General features: G+C 39.4%; 1 protein-coding gene across 2 annotated transcripts in view; it reads left to right on the forward strand.

The window, feature by feature from the left end:
• Nucleotides 1–23741, forward strand: part of LOC128015460 (voltage-dependent calcium channel gamma-5 subunit) — a 35670-nt gene extending 11929 nt beyond the window's left edge. The window contains exons 2-6 of one of the 2 annotated variants that reach the window (XM_052599294.1): nt 7114–7353; nt 19573–19659; nt 21034–21174; nt 21496–21641; nt 22660–23741. In XM_052599294.1, coding sequence (XP_052455254.1) covers nt 7158–7353; nt 19573–19659; nt 21034–21174; nt 21496–21641; nt 22660–22917 — 828 coding nt within the window. In that variant the 5' untranslated portion in view covers nt 7114–7157 and the 3' untranslated portion in view covers nt 22918–23741. Of the gene's footprint in view, nt 1–7113; nt 7354–13605; nt 13881–19572; nt 19660–21033; nt 21175–21495; nt 21642–22659 lie in introns of those variants that run through there. The other variant, XM_052599293.1, reaches the window with a different exon arrangement.
• The last annotated feature ends 3276 nt before the right edge of the window (nt 23742–27017 follow it).

Here is a 27017-nt window from a genome sequence, read left to right on the forward strand (position 1 = left end):
TTAATAAAGCCGAATCAGTTTTTGTCACAAATAAATACATTCGTTGACATAAGACGTAATGCATAAGACACTCTTTTTCGCCACCTGCTGTGGCATATTTGTGTAACATGAAGAAATGGTCACTGGACGAATCAGTGAACGAATCTGAACAAATCATTTTGGTGAGCGAACTGAAAATGAACGAATCTCTTGAAAGAATAAAAATTTCCACCACTAAATTGCACGAAACATAAATTGATTTAAAAAAAAATATTTTATGACCCGCCCCAACCCGCACCGCAAATAAAGTGCCAATTTCTTTACCCGCCCCGCGGGTTTTTCCGGTATTTAGTTGTCAATGAAGTGCCAAAAGCTAATTACAGCAATAATAATAATATTTTCAGCTGTGATACAGAAAATAGAATTTAGCATTAAGTAACAATGTCGCTGGCGCCGATACAGGATGGCTGCCTCCGTGACGAGCTCCGCATATGTTTTTGTGTTTTTGTTAGTTTGTCCTGTCTTTAGTTATATTCCTGCCATCAGTTTCACCAGGGAAGAACTGCTGAACATTCGGCAGAACGCACCACAAGATGTTTTTCCGGATTTCAATTATTCAGATGTTTTAGTGAACATTGTTATCGGAGGAGCGGCGGCGCTGATCAAGCGCTTCAGGACGCGCAGACGGGGGAAGCGAGCGGGAGCGCTCGTCAGACTCAGGAAGCGCGGATTTTGAACGCCGTTGCCTAGCATCCATCTGGCAAATCTCCACTCTCTACCTAACAAAACGGATGAACTCCTTCTGCTTTCTCGGACTAATAAGGATTTCACACACTCTGCTCCTCTGTGTTTCACGGAAACCTGGCTGAATGACACCATACCGGACAGCGCGCTCCATCTGCCGGGCTTTCAGCTGTTTAGAGCGGATCGCGAATCAGAATCCACTGGGAAATCGCGTGGCGGCGGGACATGCTTTTACATCAATGAACGGTGGTGTACAGATGTAACTGTGTTAAAGAAGACGTGCTGCTCAAATCTCGAAACACTCTTCATTAACTGCAAGCCGTTCTATTCGCCGCGGGAGTTTCACTCGTTCATTCTGGTCAGTGTTTACATCCATCCTCAAGCGCATGTGAGCTCAGCTTTACAGAAACTCACTGATCAGATCACAGAGACAGAACAACAACACCCTGACTCTGTTTTAATCATTCTCGGGGACTTTAATAAAGCCAATCTGTCCCGTGAACTGCCAAAATACAGACAGCATGTTACATGTCCCACAAGAGACAGTAATATATTGGATCACTGTTACACCACAATAAAGGATGCATTTCACTCTGTTCCACGAGCAGCTTTGGGACGTTCTGATCACCTTCTGGTTCATCTTATACCGTCCTACAGGCAGAAACTAAAATCAGCTAAACCTGTATCAAGGACTGTAAAAAGATGGACTAATGAAGCAGAGCAGGATTTACAATCTTGTTTTGACCTCACTGATTGGAGTGTTTTTGAAGCTGCTGTCACCGATCTGGATGAACTCACAGAGACCGTAACATCATATATCAGTTTCTGTGAGGATATGTGTATTCCTACAAAGACTCAACTAATTTACAATAATGACAAACCGTGGTTCACTGCAAAACTCAGACAGCTCCGTCAGGCCAAAGAAGATGCTTACGTGAAGGGGGACAATGTCTTGTATAAACAGGCTAAATACACATTGGAAAAGGAGATCAAAGTGGCAAAGAGGAATTATTCTGAAAAAATAAGGACTCAGTTCACTTCCAACGACTCCGCATCAGTGTGGAAAAGTCTAAAGAAGATCACCAATTACAAGACACCACCCCCCAGCACTGAAGAGAATCAACGACTGGCAGACGATCTGAACGAGTTTTACTGCAGGTTTGAAAGAACACCCATCACCTGCCCTGAACGCCTCCCCACACAACCATTCACACCCTTCACAACTCCTGCAACCAGCCCTGAATGCCTCTCCAAACTACCGTTCACACCATTAACAGCTCCTGCAACCCATCCTGAACACCTCTCCAATCAAGCACTCTCACCATTCTCACCTCCTGCATCCCCCCTCTCCCCCACACCTGCAATTCAGATCAGCGAGGATGCGGTGCGCCAGGTCTTCCAGAAGCAGAAAAGGAAAAAAGCACCAGGCCCAGATTGTGTTACACCAGCCTGTCTGAAATCCTGTGCTGACCAGCTGGCCCCCATCTTCACACAGATCTTCAACAGATCGCTGGAGCTGTGCGAAGTCCCTTCATGCCTCAAACGTTCCACCATCATCCCCATCCCTAAGAAACCCAAAATTACAGGACTAAATGACTACAGGCCTGTGGCTCTAACGTCTGTAGTCATGAAGTCATTTGAAAAACTGGTGCTGGCCCACCTGAAGGACATCACTGGGCCCTTGCTGGATCCTCTTCAGTTTGCCTACAGAGCAAACAGGTCTGTGGACGATGCAGTAAACATTGGACTGCATTATGTTCTGCAACACCTAGACAGACCGGGGACTTATGTGAGGATCCTGTTTGTGGACTTCAGCTCGGCCTTCAACACGATCATCCCAAACCTCCTCCTGCCCAAACTAAATCAGCTCTCCGTGCCCACCTCCGTCTGTCAGTGGATCAACAGCTTCCTGACAGACAGGCAGCAGCTAGTGAGGCTGGGAAAATACACATCCAGCACCCGTACAATCAGCACCGGAGCTCCCCAGGGCTGCGTTCTCTCCCCACTGCTCTTCTCCCTGTACACCAACGATTGCACATCTAAGGACCCCTCTGTCAAGCTCCTGAAGTTTGCAGATGACACCACACTCATCGGCCTCATTCAGGACGGTGACGAGTCTGCTTACAGACAGGAGGTAAAAGAGCTGGCTGTCTGGTGCAGTCTCAACAACCTGGAGCTTAACACCCTCAAAACAGTGGAGATGATCGTGGACTTCAGGAGAAACCCCCCTGCACTCCCCCCACTCACCATCATGAACAGCACTGTGACTGCAGTGGAGTCATTCAGGTTCCTGGGAACCACCATCTCTCAGGACCTGAAGTGGGACATTCACATTGACTCCATCGTAAAAAAGGCCCAGCAGAGGTTGTACTTTCTCCGCCAGCTGAGGAAGTTTAACCTGCCACAGGAGCTGCTGAAACAGTTCTACTCCACCATCATTGAATCCATCCTCTGCACTTCAGTAACTGTCTGGTTCAGCTCAGCTTCTAAATCTGACCTCAGAAGACTACAGAGAGTAGTCCGGACTGCTGAGCGAATCATCGGTTCAACTCTCCCATCTATTCAAGAACTGTACTTATCCAGAGTGAGAAAAAGGGCTGTCAAAATCACTCTGGACCCCTCACATCCAGCACACTCCCTCTTTGAACTGTTGCCATCTGGTCGACGCTACAGAGCACTGAGCACTAGAACGACCAGACACAGGACCAGTTTCTTCCCTCAGGCAATCCATCTTATGAACAGCTGACAATAATGGCGAACACACTACACTTTATATTTATATACACACACACTTTATTTATCTAACACACATACTTAGTATACACTTAAATTTTGCACACAATATATATGTACATACATAACTTCACTTTGTAATATACCTGCCTACAATTGTCATTTGTATATTGTCATTCACTGTCTACATATTTGTATTTTTTATTCTTTTATTATGTGTTTTATGTTCTGTCACTGTCATTCTGTTGTACTGCGGAGCTTCTGTCACGAAAACAAATTCCTCGTATGTGTAAACATACCTGGCAATAAAGCTCATTCTGATTCTGATTCTGATTCTGATTCAAAGGCACTTTTTAGAACCATAAAACATCACATACAACAAAAGTTCCCTTTCAGTCGGTCACTCTCGACGCCACGTCTGTGGCCGACGAATATGGGATATCGCTTTGATAGACCAATCTACTTTGAGTGTAAACTAAACGAGCCAATGCACATTGGCATGCAATTATTGCATCCAGCTGCCGCTGATCACTGCATGAGTATAAGAGGGCAGCAGGTGCAATGCATACCAGCTTTTCGCTTCAAAGCAGAGCGAGAAGACCCCCGAAGATGCCCGATTGTGGTCGTGCTATTCTTTCTGCAGCAAGGGTTGGAGCGAAGGCTGTCTCCCTCCACCCTCAAAGTCCAGGTTGCCGCTATTGCTACGTACCATGATCTCGTGAATGGGAAGTCTTTGGGTAAGCATCAGCTCATCATCAGGTTCCTTAGAGGGGCCAGGAGGTTAAATCCATCCCGGCCCCCCTGTATACCCTCTTGGGACCTGTCTCTAGTGCTTAAATCACTACAGCAGGGCCCATTTGAGCCTTTGTATTCAGTTGAGCTAAAGTTTCTTTCATTGAAAACTCTGCTCCTGCTTGCACTGGCCTCCATCAAGAGGGTAGGGGACCTGCATGCATTTTCGGTCGACGATTCGTGCCTAGGGTTCGGGCCGGCTGACTCCCAGGTAATCCTGAGGCCCCGGCCTGGCTACGTGCCCAAGGTTCCCACTACATCCTTCAAAGACCAAGTGGTGAACCTGCAAGCACTGCCCCTGGAGGAGGCAGACCCAGCCATGGCTGTGCTTTGTCCCATCCGAGCATTAAGGTGCTACGTAGACCGGACACAAAGCTTCAGGACCTCAGACCAGCTCTTTGTCTGTTATGGAGGCCGGCAGAAGGGCAGTGCCGTCTCTAAGCAGAGGATGGCCCACTGGATTGTGGATGCCATAACCCTGGCTTATCAGGCTCAGGGTGTGCCCTGCCCGTTCAGGTTACGAGCTCACTCAACTAGAAGTGTTTCATCCTCCTGGGCGCTGGCTCGTGGTGCCTCGCTGACAGATATTTGTAGAGCTGCAGGTTGGGCAACCCCTAACACGTTTGCTAGGTTCTATAGCCTTCATGTAGAGCCGGTATCCTCCTGTGTTCTCACCTCAAACGGGTAGTGGCACTGAGAGGCCCCGGTTAGGGTCGGCTTGTTTAAACTACTCCAGAGTGTCCGTACTGCAGACCCTGTTGAGATCCTCCATCACCCTAAGCTACTGGACGCGGCGGAACGTCCGGCGCCAGACCTTCATGATGAATCCGTGAGAACCATGGAAGGGTGGGTTCCATATTGAGACCTAAGCGGTACTCGTATGTGAATAGTCCACGGTATAGCCTTAGAGACCGTGTTTCCCTGGCAGACTTCTGCTTTCCCAAGAGGGTTTTAATCACCTCAAATTTCTCCGTATACTCCTAAAACGGATGCTATATGTGTATTTGCCGTACAGTTGCTATATGTGTATTTGCCGTATACAGTTGCTGTACCGCTGCTGAGCTCCCGGGTCCCGGCTCGGCTCTTATACTCACGCAGTGATCAGCGGCAGCTGGATGCAATAATTGCATGCCAATGTGCATTGGCTCGTTTAGTTTACACCCAAAGCAGATTGGTCTATCGAAGCGATATCCCATATTCGTCGGTCACCGATGTGGCCTCTCCATTCCCTCCTTCAGGGAACGAGGGTTACCATACGTAACGGAGACGATTTTTTAAAATTTCATTTAAATGTAATAATTTGAATAATAATATAAATGAGAAATCATACTAAACTGTTAAACTATGGATATATCAGAAAAATATAAAGTAAAATGATAATGAGCATTGATATATAAGTCTATCAATGCTTCCTCCAACATCTTGATGTCAGTTTTCAAAAAAAGGCCATTTAGGGCAAGGGTGGTGATACTCACGCCCTGCAACAATAATAGTAATAATAGTACGGGCTGTAATGAAAGGTCGATTGGCAGGTATGATGATGGGTTGGGGTGCAGGTGCAATGATTTTACCCTCTCTCAACCATTAGATTAAGTCTTTGACTGTTGCATGAGCACTGTGTTTAAGACATGGTGTAAAACTAAAAGAACTTCATCACTAGTGATCACAATTTCACTAAAACTAAAAACAACTTAATCAAAGCTGGCATGAGAAATATGTCTATAGAAAACTTCAAAAATGAATAATCTCTGAAACTAATTCAAAACGAAAACGAAAATTATCTGATTATGTAGGCCTAATCCAAATGAAACTAAAGCTAGGTACAGTCTTTGCCATATCTGAGATTGAAGTGTCTACTTTTAAATTAAATTACATTTAATTTAATTTAATTTATGCATTTAACAGACACTTTTATCCAAAGCGACTTACAGTACATTCAAGCTATAAATTTTTACTTATCATGTGTTCCCGGGTTTTGAACCCGTATGAAACTAAAGTGAGGCACAGTCTTTCTCTTATCTGAAAGCTCGAAGTGTCTACTTTTAAATTGAACGAATTCAAGATCAATTTGAAATCAAGATTTATCTAACTTTACATCATTTTTGAAAGATGTATTGCTATGAGGAATTTACCTCAGAAGAACATTTGTGATCTGATACATCTTTATTCAGCAGAGAATATCATTTATGTAATTTATTCTTACATACATTAGTTAACGTGTTATTTTTACATTAACCTGCATGGATTTTACTAGTTGGGCTTTTCCTGAAGATCTTGCCAAACTGAAATTTATTGTTATTTTTCTTAAACTTTTTTGTTATTCAGACTGTTTCTATTTGTTAACCAAAGAAGGTAACATTTTTTATAAATAAATAAAAAAGTATTACAGTTGTTTGAAAGATAAAAGGCTAAACTATTCTGTATTTTACTGAAATTGAAAGAATAAATAGTTTAATTTCTATTAAGGTTTATAGGGATTTTAGGATGTAAAAAAAGTAGCTTACCAAACACTGAATTTAGCATGAATACTACTAGCTACTAGTGACAGTCATTCATGGAGATCACAAATAGCCAAAAGGTAGCATTAATTGGGGTGTGATGTACAAGCAAAAGGGGGCGAAATTTCAGCAGTCATTAGATAAGAACCCCTGATTAGGTTGTGTCAAGACAACAAATGGGACACTAACAATAACATGAAGCTTTTCACCCTAATGTAAAACTCCAGAAACATACTTGATGCAAAGAACAATGCTTTTCGATGTATACTTCTTTTCTAGGCTCCTTTAAGACTAAAATATGTATTTAAATCATTTGGATGTTAAATTGCAGTATAAGATAAACTGTTTTCCCCTTCTGTCGTTACAGCTCCTGTTTTCTGCAGCGTGTCACCTCTGCTGCTGATGTGAAAGATGAGTTTGTGTGGCAGGAAGGCATTGACACTCCTCAGCAGTGTGTTTGCTGTGTGTAGTCTGGGGCTGCTGGCTATTGCGGTCAGCACTGACTACTGGCTTTACCTGGAGGAGGGGGTCATACTGCCTCTTAATCAGAGCACTGAAATCCGTATGTCTCTCCATTCAGGGCTGTGGAGAGTCTGTTTCCTTGCAGGTGAGTGAGTGCCTCTGTGTGACTATAGGCACTTTCTGTGAAACACTGCCACATGTTAGGGCTTGAGTTGTATATAACAATGGACATTTCATAAGGCCTCGGAGAAGATTTGTGAATGGCAGTGAAGTGACGCAACTGACACTGGTAGATCATGTGATAATGACAACATGGCGTTTGCAGTATGTCCAGATTACATTCATACTACACTCATGAATACTATATAGAACATGCGTTCTTAGTGGTCACATAGGCTTGCTGTGGTAGTCTTTGTTACCGCTACTACCCAGTGTTTGGCTGTATACCAAATACACACTTGCCCACTGTGGTACTGCCCCCACTGTTGTTTTGCTTTTAATAGAAATAAAAACCATTTAGTTAAGTTGGATATCCGACACTACAATTGTAAACTAAAAAAGTGTCTTTTCTGCTCCATACAGTGTGTGCTGTAAAGCCGCAGCATAGTGGAGCTTGAATAAGATTTCAGTGATCACGTTAAGAGAGAGAGGTGCTTTTGGAAACTTGTATTTGTCTCTAATTTATTAGTTGATATATAAGACAGAATGTGGTGTATGTCATGCACCATCTTATTTGTATTTGTTAATAAACTTTGAATAAGCCAGTTTGTCACTGTACTTTTTAAATGTTGTTGTGCTTTTAATAATAATGAATCCATCTTTCAATACACTGGAAGTTTACATATAATAATCAATAATCACAGTAGTCACAGTAATTTTGAAGTATTTGTCAGTGTTATAATAGAGAGTGGTAGATGTGCTCTAATGTTTAGTGCAAATTAGTGATGCAAATTAGTGATGGGAAGTTTGGATCATTTTACCGACTCGGATCTTTGAGTCTCGTTCAGAAAAATGAACAAATCTTTTTTCGAGTCATTTTGTTCATTTCGTTCATTTCGTTCATTTTATCAAATATTATTAAAATGTTAAGTGTTACTTCCCTAATGTCTACTAGTACTTACTCAAACGTTGATCATACTGTAAACAATACAAAACTATAATGCTATAATAAACAGAAAAGATCAATTCATTGTTTACCTGGGGCTTCAGTCTATGATTAGCTCACCTCACCTCTTATCTGACAATTCTTCAGGTTAGAGTTAACCAATGCAGTCAGTCATGAGTCTTTTGGGTTTCAGTCATTCCTTAATCATGTGACAGACCCATAAGCTTTGACCATAGACTGGAGCTACCCTGGAAACAAATCTGTGTGTATATTATAACATTTACATTTAGTCGTTTAGCAGACGCTTTTATCCAAAAGTGACTTACAAATGAGGACAATGGAAGCAATCAAAAACAACAAAAGAGCAATGATATATAAGTGCTATAACAAGTTTCAGTTAGCTTAAATGCAGTATGTAGCAAGGCAAAAGAAAACAGAATAGAAAAAGAATAGAGCAAGCTAGTGTTAGAGGTCTTTTTTATATTTATAATTTTATAATAAATGAAAAGAAAATAGAATATAAAAAAAGATTAGGAAGGTAGTCAGATTTTATTTTTATTTATTTATTAAGAATAGAATTAGAATAGTGAGTGCTAAAGTTAGAGGATCAAATAAAGATGGAAGAGATGTGTTTTAAGCCAACTCTTGAAGATGGCGAAGGACTCAGCTGCCCGGATTGAGTTGGGCAGGTCATTCCACCAGGAGGGAACATTTAATTTAAAAGTCTGTAAAAGGGACTTTGTGCTTCTTTGGCATAATAAAGTGACGTTCACTTGCAGAATGCAAGTTTCTAGAGGGTACATAAGTCTGAAGTAATACATTTAGGTAAATGGGTGCAGAGGCAGTGGTGGTTTTGTAGGCAATCATCAATGCCTTGAATTTTATGCGAGCAGCTATTGGTAGCCAGTGCAAATTGATAAACAGAGGTGTAAAGTGTATTCTTTTCAGCTCATTAAAAATTGATCCTGCTGCCACGTTCTGGATTAATTGTAAAGGTTTGATAGAACTGGCTGGAAGACCTGCCAAGAGAGCACTGCAATAGTCCAGCCTGGGCAGAACAAGAGCTTGAACAAGGAGTTGTGCAGCATGTTCCGAAAGAAAGATCCTGATCTTCGTGATGTTGAATAATTCAAATCTGCAGGACCGGACAGTTTTAGCAATGTGGTGTGAGAAAGTCAGCTGATCATTAGTCATAACTCCAAGGTTTCTGACTGTTTTTGAAGGAGTTATGGTTGATGTGCCTAACTTGATGGTGAAATTGTGATGAAATTATGGGTTTGCTGGAACCACAAGCAGTTCTATCTTGGCAAGATTGAGTTGAAGGTGATGATCCTTCATCCAGCAAGAAATGTCTGTTAGACAAGCTGAGATGCGATTATTGATATTGATATTATTACTATTAGTATTATATATTTTTTTGTCTTTATGATTTTAAAAGTACTGCCTTAATGTTTTAATGTTTGTATTGTTTAATAATAATAATAATAATAATAATAATAATAATAATAATAATAATAAAAACTGTATAAAAAGCTTTAACCTATCGTTCATTCTTTTGTCACTTGACGTGACAGCATTGGATAGAGAAATTAATTGACATGCTTCCTTACAAACGGGTGCATAGTCATTATTATTATCATCATCATTTTCATAATTATTATAATTATTATTTACTCTTATGCTTTTTTCTTCGTACAGTTTATGATGGTTATTTTCTATACACTGAATGTTGTAACAAAGGTAATAAAGAGTATTTTTTTAATGAACCCATATGATTATGGTGGGTTTCATTTCCTTGATTTCTCTTCTTTGAACAACACTTTCAAAATGAATTGGATTAGACAGTTTTTTTGTAATCTAAACTCAATTTGGAATTTTATCCCCAATTACTACTTTTCCAAATTAGGCCGTTTCCCTTTCCTATTGATCTGTAATTATAATATTGCAAGAATCCCTTACAATTTATCAAAATTTCATAAACAGGCATGACCTGTTATGCCTGTTCATAAACAGGCACCATCTTGCTAATATGGCGCCACCGAGTCCGATCGCCGTCCAGGTCGCTCCGCTTAGATTGTGTTTTTATTTACTTTTTTACCTACTTTTGCTTTCTCTTTTTACACACATAACCTCTGCACTGATCAGTTACGACAAAGAAAAACTTTTGGACATTGGACACCACTTCACTGACCTGTTTCAGGACACTTTATCCTCCAACCCATCGTGGCCATCTGAGATTCTCTGGAACGCCGAGATAAACAATGACCACTTGAATAACCACCCGAGGCGACGGATCAAGAAACACCACGGGAAAAAGTGCTGGGATTCGCAACAGACTGAGGAAAAGAGCTCACAGTCCTCCTCTACCATTCTGCTCACCAATGTTCAGTCTCTGGAGAATAAGTTGGACTATCTTAGAGCCAGGATAAGTTTCCAATGGGACATTAGGGACTGTACAGGGGCGTAGATTAAGCGGGGGACCCGGGGGACATGCCCCCCCCCCCCCCCCCCCCCCCCCCCCCACACACACACACTTTTAATATTCTTTTAATATTCTGACTTTTTCGGTCAAGTGTGTTCGCACTTTTCGTTGTCAAGAGCTGGTGTGAATAAATATAGATTTAGACTCAAAGAGACAGGACCGTCTGCGCATGAGATGATATTTTATTCGAACCCAGAAGGCGAGATGAAGATCACGAAGCGCTAAACACTCCTGCAGTGTGTGTTTATTCATACTCGAAGTCGGAGGGCGCTCTTGCGCAGAAATTCATATCAGGAAACTCCTAATATGAACAAAAGCATCCAGCTATGGGGTATGTTTTCACAGAATAGTGATGGGAAGTTCAATTCTTTTCCGCGAACCGGTTCTCTCGGACGGTTCGATTCAATAAACCGGTTGAAAAAAACAATTCACCGGTTCTTTTACGCTCTACGTAATGACGTCATTGGCAATGAAGTAATGGCGTCACGTCTATCATAGATTCAAATATATAAAGTCAGTAATCCTAACTTTAGTCAGTTAAAAACCTCATAATCATGAAAAGTTTACAATTATTTTTTGCAACAACGCATTCAAATACAGTAACAGCAATAATGTGCATACAAGGATTTAAGTCTTGAAGGTATAAAGTAAATAAATTAGGTGTCATCAGTGCAGAAACCATGATCCACTTACTATAGGTAATCCATTGCAATGTATTTGTTATTAAATGAATTTACGTTTAGCCAGATTGCCCTTCATTCAAGCCTTCGGTTTACCTGCGCTCATAACATTAGCACAGAATCAGTTCAGAATCAATCACCAAAACAATCAGTTCAGTTCAGACGCGCTGTGAGTCATTCGGCTTCACGTTGAATCATGTATGCGCAGTATCATCAGCTCCTTGGTTCTCGAATCGGACGCATCCCAAAGAAACGGTTTTCGGTTCAGTGTACTAATGATCCGAAAAGAGATACAACCGGTTCTTGACTCGAGAATGAGAATCGCTCTAGCCGTCATGTGCTACAGTTCAGTATCATCAGCTCTACTTGTGTTCATGTTCTGTTTACTACAAATTCAATTTCTGAATGTGTCATCCTTAACTATAAATACAGTACAGATATTTCATAAATCATCCTTTATTCCTATTAAGAGTCTTTAGAGTCTTAATTATCGTCCAACTTCCCTGAAAACCCCTTTGGCCAATATACAGATTAGAAACATTCATCTTAAAAAAAAAAAAAAAGGCTAAATAAAATATAGTTATTTTATCACACTTTCAGATGTTGAACAAAATACTTGAAAAATTACATGCGGTATCATCAGTTCATCGGTTCTCAGATCGGATGCGTCCGAAAGAAACAGTTTTCAGTTCAGTGTACTGGTGATTCGAAAACCGATGCAACCGGTTCTTGACTCGAGAACGAGAATCATCTCATCGGTTCTCAAAGCGTACGCGTCCGACAGAAACGATTCTCGTTTCAGTGTATTGGTGATCCGAAAACTGATGCAACCGGTTCTTGACTCAAGAACGAGAACTGCTCCAGCAGTGGGCGTGTTCATTTGTCATCTGGCTCTGCTTGGTGTTCATCTTCAGTTCAGTCTTCACAGCAGTTCAGTCAGTGTACTGTTTGAGTAAATGAATAACTCCGGGATATTGGTTTATTCTGATTTAGAGGGAGTGTCAGTCACGATAAAAAAGTTAACAGTTTAAGTAATTTGTGGATTAATGCTTATTGGAGACGCGAACCGTTTCAAACGATTCAGTTCGATTTGGTGAACTGGTTCAACCGGTTCACTAAGAAGAACCGGTTAAATTTGAATGATTCATTCGCAAATCGGACATCACTATCACAGAAAAACAGACACTTTTGGAAAGACAAACACATTACACATTTTGGAAACATGAGTGCATTTATTTGATCCAAAGTACAGCAAAACAATAAAATGTTGAAATATTTTTACTAGCCTATTTAAAATTACTCATTTCTATTTGAATATTTCAAAATGTAATTTATTGAGATTTCAAAGCTAAATTTTTAGCATCATTACTCCATTCACACGATCCTTCAGAAATAATTCTGATATTCTGATTCGCTGCTCAAAAAAAAAAAAAAAAAAAAAAAAACACTTATTATGATAATGTTGAAAACAGTGGAGTACATTTTTTTCAGGTTTTGATGAATAGAAAGTTCAGAAGAAAAGCATTTATATGAAATAGAAATCTCCAAAATTTACACAAAAAAAATTTATACTGACTAATGTTGCAAAAGCTTTTTATTTCAAATAAATGCTGATCTTTGGATCCTTCTATTCATCAAAGAATACTGAAAAAATTTACTCATGTTTGAAATATTGATAATCAGCAAATCAGCATATTAGAATTATTTATGAAGGATGAGACACTGAAGACTGGAGTAATGATGCTGAAAATACAGCTTGGATCACAGGAATAAATTACATTTTAAAATATATTAAAATAGAAAACAGTTATTTTAAATAGTTAAAATATTTCACAATATTACTGTGTTTGCTGTATTCTGGATCAAATAAATGCAGGCTTTGTGAGCAGAAGAGACTTCTTTAAAAACATTAAAAATCTTACTGTTATAAAACGTGACTGGTAGGCTATATAATTTTTATCAACATGTATCCTGTCCAACCAGAGGACAGAATACACTGGATCATTGCTACACTCAGTTTAAGAATTCCTACAAAGCTCGCTCACTACCAGCTTTCGGCAAACCGGACCATGTCACTATTTTCCTCACACCGGAATATAAACAAAGGCTTGTTCAAGATCCCCTGGTGCAGAGGGTGGTGACGCGATTTTCCGCCCATTCAGAAGCCATGCTACAGGCTGCTCTTGATGAGGTAGACTGGGAGATGTTTCGGGCAAGTTCATCTGACATCAGCAAGTTCACGGATGTAGCATTAAGCTTTGTAAACACACTAGCCGAACAAGCTATGGATACAATAACTATAAAGACCTTCTCTAATCATAAACCGTGGGTGGACAAAACAATCCGTGCAGCAGTAAACAAACCCACTGCTGTTTACAACACTGGTCTTCTGTCGGGAAAAATTAGTGAGTACAAAGCATCGTGCTATGCTCTCTGACACGAAGTAAGAGTCGCGAAACACAGATACAGAGAACGCATAGAGTCACATTTCCAGCTAAATGACTCCCTACGCATGTGGCAAGGACTAAGGACCATCTGTGTCTTTGAAAACAAATCCTCTGCAGAGGTGAGAGCAGATCCGTCTCTGGCTGACGAGCTAAACACTTTCTACGGCCGCTTTGAAAGCAATCTAAGCAGTGCAAGTCTGCCGATCAATGCGTCAGGAAGCAGCAGTCAGAGCAGCGATCACCTTGTCGGAGGACGAGGTTCGGAGGGCACTAAAGCGAATGAATGTAAGGAAAGCAGCCAGACCTGATGGGATTTCTGGCCGTGTTCTGCAGTCCTGCACTGATCAGCTCGCTGTTTGTTTACATCCATTTTTTATGAGTCTCTTGCTACATCAGTGGTTCCCACCTCCTTCAAAAATCTGTCATCATCCCTGTGCCTAAAAACAATAAACCCTCTTGTCTAAATGACTATCGTCCAGTTGGCCTCACATCAATAGTCATGAAGGTCTTCGAGGGACTGGTTAAAAATGTCATCTGCTCCTCCATCCCAGATACTTTAGGCCATCTTCAGTTTTCCTATTGCCCAAACAGGTCCACTGATGATGTCATCTCTCACATCCTGCACTCTTCTCTCACACACATTTACAGCAATAACAGGAAGGCTGCTATTTATCGACTATAGCTCAGCTTTTAACACTATAGTCCCCATAAAGCTAGCTTCTAAACTTATGGACCTCGGCCTGAATTCTTCCCTCTGCAGCTGGATTCTTGATTTCCTCACTGGAAGACCTCAAGTGGTGAAACTAGGCCAAAACACCTCTAATTCCATTACCCTGAACGTAGGAGCCCCACAGGGCTGTGTCCTGAGTCCCCTGCTCTACTCTCTCTACACACATGACAGCGTGTCATTGCACAGCTCCACATCTATAATCAAATTTGATGATGATACTGTGGTTCCGGGCCTCATTCACAACAATAATGAGACCACATACTTGGATGAGGTAGAGGAATTAATATCCTGGTGCCAGGAAAATTAAAGAACTGATTGTGGACTTCAGGAAGAGACAGCAGCAGCCCTATACTACTCTTATGATCACCAGGACTCCTGTGGAGAGGGTGAGTAGCTTCAAGTACCTTGGTGTAAACATCTCAGAGGACCTGACTTGGACTACTCACATTCAAACACAGGTTAATAAAGTCAAGCAAAGACTGTACCATCTGAGGCAGCTGAGGAAATTCAGGGTCTCACCAGCAATCCTGAAAACTTTCTATTCAGGGAATATAGAAAGTGTATTGACTCAGTGTATCTCACTGTGGTATGGGAACAGCTCCAGTCAAGACTGCAAAGCCCTGCAGAGAGTTGTGTGCTTAGCTGAGCGCATCTCCGGGTCTGCTTTCCCCTCTCTGCAGGACATCAACCTCAAACACTGCAAAAGCAGAGCTATTAATATCATCAAGGACTCTATCCATCCCAGTAACCATCTTTTCACTTTGCTGCCATCTGGTAAGCACTTCCGTAGCCTGATGGCAAAAACCGAGAGACTCAGGATGAGTTTCTTCCCCCAGGCCATCAGGCTCCTAAACTCAAAACCAGCCTCTTAACATCTTCATGTCTCCACTTAATGTTCACTTTATCAGTAAGATATTCTTTATTCACTACCTCACACTGACACACTGACAGTGTCAACCTGTTTGCACATTTACCTCTTGTACATTCCTGTGTATCTTAATACCTTAATCTTAATATCGCATTTTCAAAAGAAGCTTGTTTCTCTATGCTTTTTAAGGATGTACTGTTTGGCTTCTTCAATATTCAAAAAGACTAAAATAAACGAAAAATAATAAAATGATTCGTTAAAAAATAAACGAATCAATTCTCTTTCTGGCTCAGACTGCATTGGTTACGCTTATGGGTCTGTCACATGATTAAGGAATGCCTCGAAAACCCTAACGACTTATTAGATGAACTAATCAATTCTCTTTCCAGCTCAGACTGCATTGGTAACACTTATGGGTCTGTCACGTGATTAAGGAACGACTCAAACTGAAACAGGTGAACTAAACTAATTACCTATAGAAACTATAGTAATTTGCGCATGCAAGACTGAACGAATCACTCCCCGAGATGACTCGTTCTTCCTGAGTCACATTAAAGATGCGTTAAGAACGACCCACTCTGTGCTTTCCTCCCACATTGCTGGGCGTAGATGTCCTGGAGGGTGGGAAGCTTACCTCTGATGATGTGTTGGACCTTCCAGACCATTCTTGATTGAGATCTTTGCAGTTCCCAAACCAGGCAGTGATAAAGCTAGTCAGTTTCTTCACAGTACAGCTGCAGAATTGTTTGAGAATTTTTGGACACATAACAAAATTCTTCAGTCAACTTAAGGAGGTGGAGATGCTGATGGGCCTTCTTCACCACTGATTCCACATGAACAGACAAGCAGAGGTCCTTGGTTATGTGAATGCCAAGGAACTTGAAGCTGACTCACTCCACTAGCGTCCCGTCAATGATGATGGGGGAGTGCTCACTGTTCTGTTTCCTGAAGTCCACTTCTAACTCCTTGGTCTTACTGATGTTCAGAGAGAGAGGCTGTTATCATGGTGCCAGTTTGTCACAGTGTGCAGTATTTCTCTATAGGCTGACTTGTTGTTTGTGTTGATCAGTCCTACCAGGCTACCACCACTGAGCTTTATGTGACTACACAGTCATGTGTGTACATGGAGTACAGTAGATGACTCTGGGGTGCCATTGTTGAGGATCAGTGGAGAGGAGATGTTGCTGTCAACTCTGACCACCTGCCATCTGCCTCTCAGGAAATCCAGGATCCAACTGCACAGAGAACTGTTCAGATCCAGAGCCTGGAGTTTCCCTACAAGCTTAGGGGCAATATGGTATTAAAAGCTGAGCTGTAGTCAACAAACAACATTCTCACATATATGTTCCTCTTTTCCAGATGGGAAAGTGGAGTGTGCAGGGTGAAGGCAATTGTGTCATCAGTGGAGCGGTTATTGTGGTAGGCAAACTGCAGGTGGTCGGGCGATGTCAGATAGAACAGAGCAGATCTGTTCTCCATTGAGCTGCTCAAAGCACTAACTGATGATAGTGGTGAGAGCAACAGGGTACCAATCATTCAAGCTGGTAACTTTGGGTGTCTTTTTTATGGGCATAATTGTAGATGTTTTGAAACATTTGGGGACAATAGACGAGGAAAGGGAGAGGTTAAAAATGTCTGTAAAAAACTCCTGCTAGTTGGTTTGTGCGTGTTATAGGGCACAGCCAGGAATGCCATCTGGACCCAATGCTTTACGGATGTTCACGAATTTAGGGATTTGCAAGCAGTCCCGAAAAGGAGAGTAATTACTCAATCTCAATTAAAAACTGCAAAACTCAATCTCCACGTGTGTTGCATGATTTCTGTTATATAATTTTGGTGCAATTTTTCTAAGGTCAGCTTTGTTGAAGTCCCTGATAACAATAAATGCAGCCTCAGGGTGCACAGATTCCTTTTTGCATAATTGTCCATACAGTTTCCTAAATGCTTCATCTATTTCAGCCTGAGGGGGGATGTAGACAGCTGTAATAATGACCACTGTGAATTCCCCCAGTAGCCAAAAAGGTCAGCACAGAAGTGTGAGGTATTACAGGTGGGGGGGAGCAAAGAGACTAGATAGGATGTACATTCTTCTGATCACACCATCAGTTGTTGATGAAGCACACACCCCCTCCTTTGCTTTTCCCTGATAAGTCCCGTATTCTGTCTGCTAGGTGCACGGATAATCCTGTGGTTTCGATAGCATAGCCTGGTACCACCTGGGACATCCAGATCTCTGTGAGGCAAATAACACAGCAGTTACTCATCTCTCCATGAAAGAGATCCGCGCTCTCAGTTTTCAGAGTTTATTGCCATGGACACTGGACTGGGTAGCAGGGGTCAGCTTGGACAAAACAAACAAAAAGTTGCCAGGTTGAGTCAGAGCTTGCAACAAGTTAGCCCCATTTCTGTTGTTGAGCTAAAGCGAAAATGGGTCAGAGTGACAAAGTAGGATTATATTTGGGGTGATAAAGGTTGCTGATGAACCTTTAAATCCTGATTTTGAAACAAAGATTCTTCTCTACTATATCCTGTAAACCCTGGTCTGGATTCTCAGTATTTTCGAAGACAAAACAAGACAAGGCGCATTTGAATGGTCAGTGTAAAATACTTTAAATATGAAAACATACTTACAAGCTGTGAATCAGAACAGCCGGCATTGTAAGCTACTCTCTCAGTATCAGGAAACAGTTCTCCATAAAATGCACTGCACACACTCAAATATTTGGGTTGAAATGTCCTGGAACAGTGTTGTAAATACAACTTAACCCCTGATTTCTAGTTGTATACTATTTTGGAAGGCCAAACAAAGTATTTATGCTTCTGCAATAAAACACACAGCATCTCCAACACATGGCGGTGGCAACAATACTGCAGCGAGAATAAAAGTTAACCCTTCTTTCTTTGTGTGAACATATGGGGGTGTTATGCAAACCTCACCACAAAGTGACGTAGACATGTGGGGGCGCGTTTAAACGAGGCATTTTAGGAGGGCATGGACAAGTTTTTACTTTTATAAAGAATATCTTTTTGGGTTTGAGACTTTAGTCTTTGCAACTTTAGGGATCTATGACCCTTTTAAATTAATAAAAAGTGACAGTAAAGAAATGTAAAAGGTTATAGAATATTTCTATAAATAAGTGCTTGATTGATGTTTTGAACTTCAGCAGCACAAATGTTTCAATGCTGATAATGATATTTCTTGAAAACCAAATCAGCATATAAGAATGATTATTTTCATGTGACACTGAATACTGAAGTGATGACACCTGAAAATTCAGCTTTTCCATTTATATTTCAAATTTCAAAACATCTATCTTTTTTATATATTTCACAATAGTACTGTATTATTATTATTATTATTATTATTATTATTTTGTTCAAATAAATTCAACCTTTGTGAGCATTAGAGACTACTTCCAAAAGTATTTTAGAAAAAATGTATAGACCCCAAACTTTTGAATAGTAGCATATTTAGTTAACCTGATATAGTTATTATTGCAGGCACAGTGAATATTCTTTGTGTCATTCTTAAATTCAGTTCATTATATTCATTCAATACTGTTTGCAGACATTGTCAGAGTTATTCTTAATGGATTATATAACAACATTTTGCAATGGGGTCACATCCATAGAGGTCCAAATGGTTCTGTACGAGTATACGTTATTGAGTGGCCTTGTTACTAAAAACCCTACAAAGCAAAACGTTTGACCTACAAACCTTTGACCATTCAGCAATTTAGCTGACATACGGGGTGTGGTCCACTGGTTAAAAAACTTGTCCAGTGAATTTAAAACTTTTATCTAGTTTTGTGTAAATATGTGTGTAGTTTGTCTAAAACATAAAAAAAAATATTAATTTTCAGGTAATCTATGGTAAATATCACAACACTGTCAAGTACAATCTCAGATAGAAACAGTACTCTTCTTCTTTTTCTTAATAGCAGTAGCAGTAGTAGTAGTAGTAGCAATTTATTTGATAATAGTATAATGATTTTATGTTGTCATGGTAACATTGTTCAAGCTTTTATCTTTATTTATTTATTTTTTTCAAGGAGAGGAGAAGGGGCGCTGCTTCACTATAGAGTATGTGATGCCTATGAATGTTCAGATGACGTCAGAGTCTACTGCCAGCGTTCTGAGTGAGTAAAAGTCTCCTTTAGTAAACTTGATTAAAAAAATGGCTTTTATGATATATAAATGTATCTTTCTGAATGTTGTTAAGACATTGATTGCTAAAGGACTAACAAGAATAATTTATTCTACATGATGGGAATTTCTCTTACTGCACTAAATATGCTACTATAAGTAAAAAAAAAAAAACTCCTCTTAACCTCTAAAACAAACTACCTTGACAAATAAGCACAAGTGTTTAAAGGGCAATGAGTGGTTACAATATTAATTTGATTTGATTTAGTTAGGTCAGGGATCTTCGATAATGGAGGACTACTGTCCTAAGTAGTTTAGCTCTAACCCTAATCCAACACAAAAGAACAAGCTACTCAATGTCTTCAAGATCACTAGAAAGCTACAGGCAAGAGTGTTTGATAGGATATGGAGCTAAACTCTGCAGGACAGTGGGACTTCAGGATCAAAGATGCCCATCCCTGAGTTATGTGTTAAGTGATAAATACATTTTGACAACATCATCACTTTAAAGCATTGATTTTTACACAATTATTAAAACTTAAAATAGTCCTGTGGTCTGCAGGTATGTTGTTTAAACAGTTTTTAAGAGGTTACAAGCATCTTTCTATGTATTTAGGCTATTTCAGTTGTTTCTGTCACTTCATGTAACACCAGACTGACTTGATGGTGAAATCAGATCTCCTTCTGGACCATGCGTTTTGTTATAGGACTTCTTGTTCATACAAAAATGTCATTGTATTATTACAGTATTTGCAAAAAGAATGCCTGGAATATAAAATTGATATTTCATATGAAATATGAAAATAAAACAAAACAACTGTTTTGAAACATATAACGTGAATAATAATTTTTTCACTAGAGAGATATAGATCATCAGCAACATAAGGGAAAACAATCCTGTTTTAATTAATTAGAACCTTTTTATTTGACCTGTAATGAAATATGCATTTATTTGTTTGTTTTTGTTCCCATTTTGCAGTTTGTTATATATTGTGGTTCTTAATTTGCATATGTATGTCACTGTCATTGTATCAGAGGTCTCTAAATGGCTGAATGATTTCCAGTTTGTCTGAGTACCAGGAATTGATTTCCAATAATACCTCATGTTTGTCTACTCAACGAATCAGTGGCATTTAAACCCTCACATGAACACCCAGCCTCACATGTAATCACATGATTACATGTTCTGTATGTGCGTGCACTTTAGGGTCCACAAGAGGGAATCAGAGGACATTAAAGCTAATAATAATATTTTATTACAATTCTTTTTTGCGGTTTGTATTTTTTATCTGCTACATTAATGGTTAGAGGTTATAGAAGTATCAGGTCTCCATCATCTGTAATGATTTATTTTGGTTTGTTCACAGAAATGATTCGCTCTGCTACTCCTTTCCCACTGGTCAGTCTATTCTTCATGTTCATTGGCTTTGTGCTGAGTAATATTGGACACATCCGCCCTCAACGCACTATTCTGGCCTTCATCTCTGGAATCTTCTTCATCCTGTCAGGTGGGTGTTTGTTTAAACAGTGTTCAGTATATTTAATCATGTCATGGTGCTGGGCAAAAGTATATTCAGAGTACTAGAATTTTACTATATTGATTGAATGGATAAAAAATAAGAAATAACTAATAAAAACTAATAATAATTACAGTAAAAATGTTTGGAAGACTAAGTCTCCACAAGAAATACTATTTTCAGCTCTTAAATTGACAGTTCTCTGAAAGGCCAAATATCTTATTCAATTACATTTTGTGTCACTACAGCGCTCTCTCACTCTTTATTTTTATTTTTATTTTTTGACTTATTTTCTCTTTATTTCTGATATAGGTCTGTCCCTGGTGGTGGGTCTGGTCTTGTATATATCCAGTATTAATGATGAGATGCTAAACAGAACAAAAACGAATGAAGCTTATTTCAGTTACAAATATGGATGGTCTTTTGCTTTTGCTGCAGTTTCCTTCCTGCTTACTGAGGTAAAACTTCCAATTATCTTTGTAAATTTGTGTAAATATTAAAAGCAGTGTCTCATTCATTAACTGTGTGAAAATCTGTGTGCACATATTTTATAATACTTAATTTACCAATGAGTCTGGACTAAAAATTAGGGTAACCCGCAGGTTGGGTTGGGACAAGTAAAGAAATTTTACTGTACTTGTGGGGTGGGCTTTGGAGGGCCAAATAATTTCATAAAAGTGGGACCCGTGGGTTGGAAAAAAACTCGACCCACGCATCACTATTCTGTGGTGCTTTTTTGTTGTATGGAATGCCCTTTGGGATTAAAAATGCCCCCGCCACCTTTCAACAACATATGTCAAGGGTCATCGATCATGCTCCTGGAGGACCACTATCCTGCTCAATTTAACTACAATCTTAAATTAAACATGGCTTTACCAGCTAATCAAGGTCTTAAGGTTCACTAGAAACATTCAGGCACATTTGTTTTGGGCAAGTTGGAGCTAAAGTCTGCAGGACATTGGCTTTCCAAGAGCAGGATTGTATACCACTGGCTAACAGAGACAACCTTGGGAGAATTACATGGGAGGAACTGCTTTGAGTATATCAATAATGCAAAGATTTACAAAACCTATAAGATAATTCAGGATGTGGCATTCAGGCCTGGGATGTGGTCTGACATTAAGCAATTCATGGAAAACAGTCCTGCATCAATAGATCAGTTGGATCATGTCCACAGCCTGTCACATTTTTCACAGAAATTCTTCTTTTGGCATTAAAAAACTTTTTTAGCCTCTGCAATCTAGTGAAATCAATTATTGGCCTTCGTTAGCCCACCTCATGCTTTGTTTGTGTGTTTGTTTTCCACTCTTTCTCTGCACGTGCCGAGGTGCAGAAAGCCCTAGAATTAGATTTTTGTGTTTCATGCAAATTATTAATCATTAGTAAATTCTCTCATTTTGAATAATATGAATTAATTTATTCTGTAACAATTGTTGTATTCATTCATTTCACATGCTCTACTTGTGCCACCTCCAGGTGGCAGGTGTAATGTCTGTCTACCTGTTTATGAAGCGGTACACTGCAGAGGAGATGTACAGGCCACATCCGGGTTTCTACCGACCTCGCCTCAGCAACTGTTCTGACTATTCTGGCCAGTTCTTGCATCCAGATGCCAGGGCTCGTGGACGCAGTCCCTCAGACTTCTCCAGTGAAGCATCTCTTCAGATGAATTCAAGCTACCCTGCCCTTCTCAAATGTCCTGACTATGATCAGATGTCCTCATCGCCATGTTGAGATTGCAATTACACAATAGTGAAATCGAGAAAAAAAAGAGCTCTAGCTAGTTCGTAAAGATGCCATACTGGAATGGCTTTGGCACCAGAGATCATGTTGTGTTTTGGACAAAGGATAAATGTTATTTCCTTGTCTTTGAGAGCCTTCAGTACTAATGCAGTTATTCTGAGTTTAATACATCAATTGATGGTATCATTTTCTGTTATTTGTAGTGTACCACACTGATGTGTAGCTAATAGTACCTCTGCCGTTTTTCTTAAAGAAAAAAGTTTTTTGAGTAATTCCATTCAAACTGTCAGTTGGTCTCTTTGTAGAATTTTAATCAGAACTGCAGCTTTAATTAAAATCAGATGTATGTTTTTATAGAAAAATAGAGAGCTAAAAATGTAATCTACAAGTATTCAATGATTATATTTAAAGATTCATAATGGCCATAAAAACACATGCTTGATGAGAAGATACATGCTAATGTGACTCACCATTAATCTGGTTTCTGCCTTTATGCACTTTAAGTAACCATAACACAAAGCTTAAAAATATTGACATTATATTACTATGTGTTGTCACTGGTGGTGAGACTAGCTGTGGTCTTTTGATTAAGAGGCATTTTGTGTTTGATATGAATGTTAATATTATTTGTTTTTTTATTTTATGTTTACTTTTATTTATTTATTTATAGTGCTTTACATTCTGAGTTAATCGGAACTAATCAGAAGATCAACACATCAGTGATGCAAAGACAATTTCTTTTTTTTTTACAAGAAAACCATTCTGTTATTATTGATTGTTTCACTGTGTGTATAAAAAGAATAAACATAATGAAAATTCAATTTATGTTTTATAACCAATTTCTTCACTTTATGTATATAATCCATATCCATTATATGGTTTCATTATTATTTGATAGAAGTTATTTAGAGTATCTACAATTTCCCTGCTTGATAAAATGATACAGCAGCAGCATTTTGTTGCCTTATAGTTGACCTATTTTACTCTTACAAGTAAAAAAAAAAAAGTTATCTTGCATATACCATCGAATGATGGTTGGATTTGTCTGAAAAGAAAAAGGCACTCACAAATAAATCTGGAAATACGTTTTTTTTACTTGGGTAAAGTATAAAGATACTACTACTAATAATAATAATAAATCAGTTCAGATTCAGTCTGTTTAATTGATAAAGTTCAATTATGAAATTACTTCCTGTCATCTTAAAAAAAGTAATGTTTCTTAGTTATTTCTAAGTTATTTGTTATGTTACCAGCTAAAATGTTTATATATATTTGTGTCCATGCAGCAGCAAGCAGAACGATGTAGCCAAATCATTGGACACTCTATAACTGCTGGTTTCGTCTGTCACTGATGGAGTTTTGGTTCGTTGCTGCTGTTGCCTCTGGATTGTTTAGTTGGGGACACTTAATTACCAGCGATTTTGCTGACTTTATTGCACAGATACTATTTAAAGAACCACACAGATGGGAAATCAAAAATTACCTGTATTACATTGTATGATGGAGCTGTCCATCAGTGTAAACAATGTGCAAAGTAATTAAACCAAAAAGTACACGATTTATAAAGTTATTGGCTTCTAAAGTAAGGAGTCGACTCTGAATCGCTGAAACGAGTCGTTATAGATTTCAAATCTTTTGCCCATCTCTATGTACGTCACTAGGAACACTTTGCATAATAATCTCCGCCTACCGTCTTGGGAGAAACTGAACTCTGACCTGCCCCACCCCCCCACACAGACGCTCTGGTTGGTGTGATAGCATCATGTCGAGGAGACAGTGTGTTTTTAATCGTAAAGGCAAGTTTGTTTTATTTTCACTGCCAAAGAATGAAGATCAGAAGAACCAATGGCTAAAATTCATTTTTACCACAATACCAGAGCAGTTCAACAAATCCCTTTTGTTGTGTTCACAACATTTCACTGATGACTGCTTTTCTAATCTCGGTGAGTACAGCGGGATTTTCAAAGCATTTGGCCATAAAAGGGGGTTCACTACCAACTTTATTTGGACCAACAAGCATCTCCGAATCACAACGCGACGTATGATTATGAAGTTATTGTTTAAGTTTGTTTTCTCCCGGGCGTCTTATCAGTATGTGTGCTGTGTGCAGCCTTTGTCATGCTGATCTTCATTTACAAACATTAAAATTAAGTGTAACTCCGTGAATACTCAACGAAGAGACATGAGAGAGATATCTGTAGAAAGCTTGACATGTCAACAAGTGCTGCTGAAAACAGATATTCTGTGATAAAGTAATCCATATGAAAACAACACGATGTCTGCTTTTCACATCTCCCTTCAATATATCTAATGTGACCACACCCTCGCGCTGAACGCGCTATTCAGATTCAAACTGAAGCGCGCGGCTTGAATACAACCACACAGAAGAAAAAGCAGCGAGACTGTTCAAGTTTTTTATTTTACTGTTTGCTTCGCGATGAGAGGAATAAGACATAATTCACCCCAAACAGATGCTAACGCATAGTTTACCGTGGAGGTGTGTGCGGAACAACCAATCAAAACTATGTCAGTTGACCAATCAGAACACAGTATGCCACCAAAAGGTGGGGTTTAAGGAAACTGAATCTTTTGAATAGCTTCGCGCGAACCGTTTGGGGATCTCTGAGAATTGAGGTAATTTTAAAATTATATTTTGACAAAATGACAATGTTTTTTAACCTTGGATGGATTTAAACCTAATGTACAGGACTTATAAACAGTGATAGGAAGTTTAGAATTTTCATTTTACTGGCTCTTTAAACTGAACTGAGCTGGATGATGACATCACTGAATTCAATGATGAACTAGCTTTGTTGACACACTTTTTTCCTATTTAATGCTGTTCAGATGCTTTGTCACGATCTGTAATGTTAAAAGCGCTATATAAATAAAGGTGACTTGACTTCAACTCAATTAAATTCAACTTTATTTGTATAGCGCTTTTTTACGAATCAAATCATTGCAAAGCAGCTTTACAGAAAATTAAGTTTCTACGATGTTTAGTGGTAGCTTATCAGTGGTGAGGTGACTGTCAGATCATGTACATATGGCAGAAATGTACAGAAAAATCAATTAAAGTCATCACTTCAGGCACACTGGTTATATTTCCATCCAATTAGGCAAAATGACCATAGAGAGTCTCTTCTTGAACTATGGCAATATGAAATACAAATATTTTATTGGTAACAGCACATGGGTCTGTCTAAATGTGCACTAAACATTATGACAGTTCAAACATAGCCAAAACCCAAAGGAGCAAAAACATAAATCAACATGTAACAAAGCATATGTGTGTGTGTGTGTGTGTGTACGTGCGTGCGTGCGTGTGTGCGTGTGTGATCTTGTTTTTGTGACATATCAGGACACAACTCTATATAATTAAATGGGTATGACACAGGTATTACAAGGAGAGGGTGACTTATGAGGACATAACACATGTCCCCATTTTTCAAAACGCTTATACAGAATGAGTTTTTTTGAGAAAGTAAAAATGCAAAAAGTTTCCTGTGAGGGTTAGGGTTAGGTGTAGGGTTGGTTTAGGGCAATAGAATATACAGTTTGTACAGTATAAAAACCATTACGCCTATGGGATGTCCCCACTTTTCACACAAACAAACGTGTGTGACACGTTGCTAATACCTGGGTGACATAATCATCTTTGGTGAAGATGTGGAACAGTGTCTTGAACGCCTTGCAGAGGTTTTTCAAAGGTTGCAGGACTATGGACTCAAGCTAAAGCCCTCAAAATGCCAGCTGTTAAAGGACGAAGTCGTGTTTCTGGGTCACATTGTGAGCAGCGAAGGAATTAAGACCAATCCTTCCCTCATTAATGACGTTAAGGGCTGGAGGACCCCAACCAGCATCCAGGAACTCCAGTCTTTCTTATGTCTTTGCAATTATTACAGGAGGTTTGTTGCCAAATTACACTCTGCTCAGATTCGGCAGAAGAAGGTGTATGATTTACGAGCCAGAGAGAAGTCCTACCAGGTGGGTGATCTTGTTCTAGTGAGGCATCAAATCTTTCTCCCTTCAAAAACTCTTTGTCAAAAGAGCCTCAGACTCTTCTCACCATGGATTCTAACAGTGATCCA

Source organism: Carassius gibelio, chromosome A6 (genome assembly GCF_023724105.1).
Source record: "Carassius gibelio isolate Cgi1373 ecotype wild population from Czech Republic chromosome A6, carGib1.2-hapl.c, whole genome shotgun sequence".
Classification (NCBI taxonomy): domain Eukaryota; kingdom Metazoa; phylum Chordata; class Actinopteri; order Cypriniformes; family Cyprinidae; genus Carassius; species Carassius gibelio.